This window comes from Geospiza fortis, unplaced genomic scaffold (genome assembly GCF_000277835.1).
Source record: "Geospiza fortis unplaced genomic scaffold, GeoFor_1.0 scaffold173, whole genome shotgun sequence".
NCBI lineage: Eukaryota > Metazoa > Chordata > Aves > Passeriformes > Thraupidae > Geospiza > Geospiza fortis.
Genome location: NW_005054334.1, coordinates 2,122,949 through 2,131,408, shown reverse-complemented (window position 1 = coordinate 2,131,408; position 8,460 = coordinate 2,122,949). Strand labels below are relative to the sequence as shown.

Genomic DNA, 8,460 nt, shown 5'->3' with positions numbered 1-8,460 from the left:
ATTGCACACCATCCCCTACACACAACTTCTAAAGCACGACCAAAAAGCTCGCCAGTCCGCTCTTGGGGAAGGGGTTTCATGCCCCCAGCAGCAGCCTGGGGTCCCTGGTTTCACAGCCCAGCCCTCCATGGCTCCCTGACCCACCTGGCGCATGAAGTCCTGGACAATGCTGTGCTCGGACACCTGGGAGCCGATGGCGAAGCGGCGCTTGAGCTGCTTCTCAATGCGGGACAGCATCTCTTGGTCCTCCTGTGTTGTGAAGCCTTCTTTCCCTGCAGGGAGACACAGTGCTCAGCTCCTGTGTCTCCCACCACACCTGCACAGCTTACAGACTTTAGGGATCCCATGAACAACTCCACTGTAAAAGGCTGTGGAGCTCCAACCACAGAACTGAATATGGACCCGGCTGCTGGAGCTTTCTTCAAACCCTTTGTTCCATGCTGCTACCCAAGGAAACATTGTCTTCATGCCCATAGAAAAAGATTTTAGAGGATTAATAAATTTGGGGAACCACGTCCAGCACCAGATTCTGCCCTTGGGACCACAAGGGGCCAGACCAGCCCTCCCCTGGGCAGCACAGGAGATCCTCAGTGTCTGACTTTGCCCTCTCTGTGAGGCACAGCCCCACGATGGCCCCTTGCTGCCCAAAGCACTGCTTTGTCTTTGCTTAGGAAGGAGGTCCAGCACCTGCCTGACAGCCAGGTCCCGAGAGAGGAGCTCGTCTCTCCCTGCCCTGAGCAGCCAGGTCCAGCACGTCTCTCCTACCCCCCGCACAGAACATCTCCTCCTCACCTGACAGGCTGCCCGACATGGCCGCATCGAGCGTGGACACGTGGAAGAGCCGCAGGGCCTCCTCCACGTCTGTCTCGGTGGCAAAGGGCTGGAGCCTCATCTTCGCCAAGGACTCGGCAATGCGCACAATGGCCTCCAGCTGCCTGCAGCCACCAGAGACATTCCCTGCTTTCTACTGCAGCTTCAAGGGTGTTTTCTTCCCCCCAACTCCTGCCATCCCCCCCTACCCCACTCCATGCACCTCCTGCCTCCCCCCAGAGCACTTTCAGGGCTCAGGGCCACACCCTCACAGCCCAGCACCGTGACAGCCCCTTCCTGGGTGAGCCCAGTAACACAGGCCTAACCCCCGAGGTGCTGGGGGCGAGGAGCGGGTGCTGCTCACCGGACAGTGATGGGGATGCTGGAGCGGCGGTCGCTCTCCTGCTCGTGCTGGCGGGTGCCGCTGCGCATCAGCACGTAGCGGTTCTTCAGCTTCTCTGCCGCCCCTGCCGACAGCCGAGGGCCACACTTCCTGCAAGGGGGACACCAGCTGCAGCCAGCGCCCAAGGGGAGGCACCCCTCTCTTCCCTGGGTGCTGCAGCACCACTGAGAGCTCCTCTTGCAGCCTTTTCCCAAGGCAGGAGTTAAGAGAAAGGGCACCCAGAGTGCCGGGTGGTTTGCCTCTCACCACTGCCTCCCACTGTGCAGCCCGGGGGTGCCAAAGACACGCCCGTCACTCACGTCCGACAGAAGGAGATGAGCTTCTTCAGCTTGTTCAGCTCAATCTCGCCCTCCACGGCCTGGGTCTGCGTCAAGGCACTCACGTGTAAGGCCATCACGTGCTTGGCCAGCGTCTGGGAAAGCAGAAGGCAGTCAGAGAGCAGCAAGGCCCCTGCCTCCTCCTCCTCCCAAAGAAAGGGGCACCCTGAGTCCCAGCTGCACCCGTGGCTCCACGCACCATGTCTCGCTCCTCATTGTGCTCATCCTTAACGATGAAGATCATGTCAAATCGGGACAGGATGGTGGGCATAAAATCAATGTTCTCCTCGCCCTTGGTATCATCCCAGCGCCCAAAGACAGAGTTGGCAGCTGCCAGAACCGAGCAGCGGGAGTTGAGTGTGGTTGTGATTCCTGCCTGTGGGTGAAGGCAAAAAAAAAGGATGGTGTCAAGACCTCCTCCATGTCACAGCAGGTCATCATTCAGTGAAAGGTTGAAAGCCATTTTCAAGGACTCACTGTCAATCACTTTCATTTATATAAAGCCCCATAAGTAGCACTCAGTTGCTCTGTAATGGTGGGACAGGACCCACATGTCCTTCTGAAAGGGAACTGGCTTCAGCTGAGACTTGAGCACTGAGTAATTTAATTTAAAACCTCTTGTCAAGGGCAGAGACAGAGCTGAGTCCTCCAGGGCAGCTCTGGCACCAAGCATGGGTTTGCAGGTGCAGCCTGACAGCCACCAGCAAGGAGAAGCCATGAAGTTCAGGCTGCCCAAAGCCTCCAGGCAGGGCTGACTGGTCTCAGACCAGTGACACCAGCAACCATCAATACCACTGCCTGGGCTCTAAAATGGGCAGTTCTGGCAAAAGATGTGTGACCACTGGTTGCTGGGCTCTCAGATTCCCACCTCAGGGCAGCATGCTCAATCCACAGCTCACCTTGGCAATGGAGATGGTCTGCTGCTCCATCGCCTCGTGGATGGCCACACGGTCATCCTCCCGCATCTTCCCATCCCAGGTGAGAGAAACCAGGCAAGGAGAAAAAGTCACCATCAGTCACCTCTGCCACACACTTACTGAAGTGACCCCCAGCACAGCGGTCTGTGAGGACCTCTGCCCAAGAAGGCAGGATGTAACTGAATTTCCTTGCAACCCCATCCCCAACCTTCCCTGGAAGTGAGGGAGTGTCAGAGGAGTTGCCCTTCCTCCTGCAGCTCTGGGCTCTGCTGGGACAGGCTGGCATCCCAAGGGCTCTCCTTCCCACTCCCACAGGCAGCCCCAGAGGTACCTTGTCAAACTCATCGATGCACACCACTCCTCCATCTGCCAGCACCATGGCTCCTCCCTCCATGAAGAAATTCCTGGAGACAGGGTCACGGATCACCGAGGCTGTCAAGCCAGCAGCACTGCTGCCTTTTCCTGAGGTGTACACCTAGTGGCACATGGAACAAGGAAAGGGACAGGACATCAGCTGCAGCAGCACCCAGGAGCCCACTGCTCCAGCTGAGAGACAAAACATCCCTGGCACCACAAAATCCAGAGCTCCTGAGGGAAGAACCTCCAGGAAAAGCCCTCAGCACATGTAAAAACCAGATGTGCTGGGTGAAGAGCAGGGCTATTGCCTCATCCCAAGGCTCAGACTAAGCAGCTGTGACACACCGGAGGGCATGCAGACACAAACACAGATATTAAGTACAGAAGAGGGAGTGATTCATTGTTTGGTGGGCTGCTGTATTAGCTTTGTTTGCCCCTGGAGGGAACAATACAGTCAAAGGCTGAGTTTAATAGAGACTACAAAAAACCACAGCTGAAAACATAATTCTGTGCCTGGGCTCAAGCTGGAGGTCCGTGCCTGAGATGCAGTCAATTTAATTTGTCCTGACCAGCCAGCCCCTCTGCTGATCAAGTCTCAACAATAAACAGCAGCACCAGGCACATCTTTGGACATTTGCAAACAGCCTGGCTCACAGCATAATAAAAGGCATGACCTTCTTCACCTTCCCTCCCTCACTGCCCATCCCTTCTAGGCTGGTACTGGAAATGGCAGCTCACACCTCTGCCAGCAAGTCTGCCTGTGGATGCACAGGCAGGTGTCTTGTCTCTGGGGCTAGACAAGGAGCAGAAGAGAGAAAAGGGGGGCACTACAAGTGGGCACCTCAAACCACATACCCCAATGGGTGAACACTTCTCAACAAACTTCAGCAGCTGGGATTTGGCTGTGCCAGGGTCCCCCAGCATCAGCAAGTTGATGTCCCCTCTGCGGGTCAGGCCATCCGGGAGCCTGGAGTGATGGGGTTGGGAGAAGAGAGGGAGGAGAGATGGTAAGCATTTATTTTGATAACAAAACGCTGACTTTGGAAACAAGGGCTGACTCTTCCCCACCTCTTGCGGGAGCCCCCAAACAAGAGGCAGGCGATGGCCTTCTTGATGTCAGTGCTGCCGTAGATGGAGGGCGCGATGCTCTTGGCAATGGTCTCGTAGATGTTGGGCATGGCAGCAAGGCGACGAAGTTCCTCCTCTTCTTGAGGGGTCACCGAGCCACTGAAGCTATGTCCTGTACAGGGATGAGGGGAACGATGCAACGGTGAACAAATAGAGGTCTTAGAGGAAATTGTATCACTCCTCCCATGCACACTAGAACCAAAATCCCCTCTTGAAAATCATGCCAAGTGCCACCAGATGGGAAGGGTGGAGAGGGCAAGCATCTGCTAACCCAGCAAGGCAGGCTGTGTCCTTAGAGGCTGATAAGAAAAAGCAAGGATCTTGGGCAAAGCAGCTCTGCAGGAACCAGAGGGAGAATTACAGTCAGGAGCATGTTTTAAATACAATCTTAACCATGGGCTTCAGCTGGGATCCTCAGGGATGGCTTAGCCCTGGAGGACCCAGGCTGAGACCTCCTCATTTAATATGACTGAGAAAAAGCCTTTACAGGACATGACTATAGAGAGCCCAGGACAAGTCAGACCCTGGAATGGCTTGAACCTTCTGCTACATAAACAGCAGAGAAGGACAAAGGCTGTGATTTCAAGCAGCCCTTGCTGAGGGATCACCTATGAACAGGGTGGGAAGTGTCTCCCAACAGCAGGCTACCAACACAGACCAAATGCACACCAAAGGCAGCCCTCACCTGAGCCCTCCGTGTCCACCTGGATGCCCACCACGCGGATGTAGGCGCTCCGGATGCCCACCCCCACATTGTAATGGCTTTTGTTCTTGCTCTGTGCAGACTTCTTGATGGAGTAGATCCCCATGATAGTGACTCTGTTCCCTGGGACAACTTTGTCACACAGGTACCTAAGAGGAGACAGGCAGAGCATGGTGGTGGGAAAGGATGGCAGCAGCACCTGCCAGCAGGGGCAGGGTGGGAGGGCTGTGCCAGTACCTGTCACAGTAGAGCTGCAAGTGCCGGGGCATCTCCCCGTGTGGCACAGCGTCTGGAGACTCCTGCAGTTTCAGGACCTGGAAATCCACGCACTTGCACTTATCTGGCATGATAAAATAAGGGTCCAGAGGGCACCTTGGGCGGCCAGCTTGTTCTCTGTGCAGAGAGATCAGTCAGGGGAGGCTGTTAGCACTGAGGAGCACACCTTGGGGCACACCTGTGGAGGGGACAGCAGCGACAGCAAGGGACAGCTGCCCTTCCAAGCAGTGCCACATCAGCAGCTAAGGGCAGACACATGGGGCCGGACCAAAGGCCAGCAAGCTCTCTGTCCTGTCTTCTACAAGTGCCAAATGTGTACATGAGAGCAAGCCAGAGGCAGGGTGACACTTGTCTGAGCACTCTCCCTGTCTCCCACCCCTCCCCTGCTAGCTCTAACTCATTAATTACACAGAGGCTAGCAGCACAGACTCAGTGACACGGCAGGGCATTTTTCTTTACAACCTCATGCACAAAGCAAATGTTAAGTGGTTTCTGGTGAGAAAGCAATTAGCAATGTGACAAGGCTGACATTCACCTCCCAGTCTCTCAAGCCATATCTGCTTAGCTAGATTACAGGTTCTCTGAGACAAAGAGCAGGTCCACGTCCTGCTGCTGTCTCAGAGTGGCACGACTGATGCCTGACTCCATGCAGGGCTTTCAGGTAGGGCAACACCAGAGAGCAGATGCACTCATGCAGTCAGGGATCAGGAGCGAGGTGCTGTACAGACCACATACATTGGAAAGGATCCCCAGCCCAAACCCCTCTCCAAGCTGCATTAGAGTTTAGGTGCAGAAAATAAATACTGGCAGGTACGAGCCCAAAGACACAACCCACCAGGACTGGTTGCCTTGAGAGCTGCAGCACAATGGAAGTCTAATGCTCACAGTTCTCAGAGGCACCAGGAGCTGTAAAGCAGGATTAAAAGGCTAGTAGAAAAGCATCCCTAAGGAAGGTAACACAAAACAGCCCCCTCAGAAGAGGGAACGTGGAAGCAAGGACTTTGTTTGGAAAAGAGAAGACCAACTTAACACAGCATTATGGGACAGCTGGAGGCAGGAATGAACCTTTAGGCACAACAGGTGAAACTCCCTATGAATAAGAAGAACTCCCTGGACACACTCACTCAATGCTGCATGCAGCACTGACTGTGCAGGGTCACAGCCAGCACGCCCACAGAGGGACAGCTAGCACTTGCCAGCCAGAACTGCACACTGGCACAGGGGCAGCACAAAGGGTGGAGGCAGAGCCATGCAGATGCTGCTGCCTTGTGGAACAGGGACTCTGCAATGCATGGGATGCAGCAGGAGTGGGAGGAGGGAATGCAGTCTTTTCTGGCCCTACAGCCTGTCAGTCCTTACGTGTTGCACTTCCTGGGCAGGGCGTAGCCCTCCAGGCCCGGGCGCACGGCGATGTTGCTGATGGTGTTGCGGCAGCTGCGGCACTGGATGGTGATTCTGGTGGCCTTGGCTCTCACAGGGGTTGCTGCAATTACAATCCCAGGGATCTTCACAAGGTGGGACATCTGGTCAGACTGAAAAGGGAAAGGTGAAGGGAAGGTGAGAAAACCATCAATGGAAGATGGATGGGAAACTACAAAGCATGAGAGCAAAGGACAGAACACTCTGTGCAGGGCACCACCAGCAGCAGAACAAAGCATGAGAGCAAAGGACAGAACATTCTGTGCAGGGCACCACCACCAGCACTAACGTCCCAGCAGCAGGAACCAGGAACCAGCAATAACAGCCCTCTGCAGTCAGACTTGAGCTGCAGAGTAACACTGCTTGTGTGAGTGACCTGTTGTGGTGTTTTTATTTAAATGGTATGCTCTGTCTCACCCCTCGAAAATGTATAGTTTATTCCAAGCCTCTGATCCTCCCTTGAAGTATCATGTATCTGTAGTCCCATCAGCCCAAGTCTTATTCTGTGCCTGTTAAGCTGTGGGGAGAGACCAGACTCTCTCTTGGCCCTTTTCTCCCCAGGCTCTCACTCTCTCCCCCTTTCCCTCTTCTCCCTCAGAAACCATGCTGCTCCCAGGGGTGGGACCCCCAATAAACCCTCACCTAATGAGCACCCTCAGAAGCCGTGTGGAGTCTCCTTGCCTGCCTGCTGCTACCAGGGAACATACAGCTCAGGGGGGCACCTGGGGACTCCCCAGGAACCCTCAAACAAACAGCAACAACCTGTCCTGAGCCATGTGACCAGATTCCCAAAGCTCCCTGCAATCACACCACACGCTTCACTCACCTTCAGGCTGCGGATGTTGGCGGCGTTGGCATCCGACCTCAGCATCACTTGGATGTCCTGGAGAGTCTCCTCCCCTGAGGGACGAGGACGAGTGACCTCATCTGCAACTTCTTTTGCTGCTTCTTCCAACTAGAGAGGGAACAATGGGCTATCAGTGGGTCTGTTACAGCAGAACATCAGAGCTGCTCTCGTGACAATATTCTGGGTTGCCAACCCCCATCCTTACCAGCTGCAGGTGCTCTGTTGGCTGCTTGTACAAATAGTCTGCGAGATCTTCATCAAAGCTGGCCAAGTCTTCCATCTCCACCTCCACCCAGTACTGCCCCAGGTTGTAATGCCGCTTGAGCTCATCCCTGCAAGGCAGAAACAGCAAAGGATTGCAGGGCAGAAAGCAGCAGTCACCCACAGTGCCCTTAGAACAAGCAGGGATCAGAAAAGGCAGGCTCTGCAGGGAGTCCTTGGTTTGAAAAGCAAGCAGGGAAAATCAGGTGAGTTCCAGGAGAAGCACAGGGGAAGCTGGGCAACCTTTCACCCAAGCCCACTTTGAAAGGTGACATAAGACCAGGGACACCAGTGCTGCAGTGGCAATGTAAAGTATTTACTGGAGTTACATGACCAGATAAACAAGGAGAAAACTTCTGTGTAGGATAATAACTACTATACATAAGATGTAGTTTTAAACAAAGGAAGTAATAACAGAACAGACAACATTTTTCCTTAAAATGCCAGGATTAATGAAATTCAGAGGTGAAAGCCTGTTCTAACCCTTGATTATGATGTATCTCCATGTTTTCTCAACATGTGTTGAGCTGCGTCTCCAAACTGCATAAACAAAAGGCGGCCAAAGGAACTTCATAGAGTGGGAAGGCATACGTGCAGAGTGGTGCACTGATTGAATGGACACAGACAATTCTCCAAACCAGAGCGCACTACAACTTCAAAGACAGACCTTGAATCTCAGAACTAAGTGCAAGCCTGGCAGTGTGGATCCCTCTATTGCTATCTTTTCCATTGGCTGGCTGCCTAAAAATTTGTGAGAACACCAGACCTCTGCTTTTCTATCAGGTTAAATACAAACATCTCTTAATACTGAGCTTTTCATGGCCTGCGAGAAGAGACAGAGCGGCTACTGTGTTTGTGGGGCGTGCACTGCAGGAGGGAGGTTAAGAGCGGACTGGATGTGCCGGTGGGGATGGGCAAGGCTCAGAAGGAGAAAAGGAGCACCTGTATTTGAAAGTGAAGCCCGTCCGGTCCGTGCCCACACGGTACTGCCGCAGGAACTCCTTGAACCGTTTCTGCAGCTG

The 8,460-nt window shown here is 54.0% G+C and overlaps 1 protein-coding gene across 1 annotated transcript in view; it reads right to left on the bottom strand.

The window, feature by feature from the left end:
- MCM5 (minichromosome maintenance complex component 5) overlaps positions 1-8,460 on the bottom strand; it is an 11,050-nt gene that overhangs the window by 642 nt on the left and 1,948 nt on the right. The window contains exons 2-16 of the mRNA XM_014307346.2: positions 8,381-8,457; positions 7,383-7,509; positions 7,157-7,285; positions 6,271-6,443; positions 4,873-5,028; positions 4,618-4,784; positions 3,873-4,044; positions 3,660-3,771; positions 2,779-2,922; positions 2,430-2,495; positions 1,730-1,906; positions 1,513-1,625; positions 1,175-1,303; positions 793-935; positions 145-272 (exon numbers count right to left, since the gene is read on the bottom strand). Of these exons, the coding sequence (XP_014162821.1) occupies positions 145-272; positions 793-935; positions 1,175-1,303; positions 1,513-1,625; positions 1,730-1,906; positions 2,430-2,495; positions 2,779-2,922; positions 3,660-3,771; positions 3,873-4,044; positions 4,618-4,784; positions 4,873-5,028; positions 6,271-6,443; positions 7,157-7,285; positions 7,383-7,509; positions 8,381-8,457 (2,013 nt within the window). The remainder of the gene's footprint in view (positions 1-144; positions 273-792; positions 936-1,174; positions 1,304-1,512; positions 1,626-1,729; positions 1,907-2,429; positions 2,496-2,778; positions 2,923-3,659; positions 3,772-3,872; positions 4,045-4,617; positions 4,785-4,872; positions 5,029-6,270; positions 6,444-7,156; positions 7,286-7,382; positions 7,510-8,380; positions 8,458-8,460) is intronic.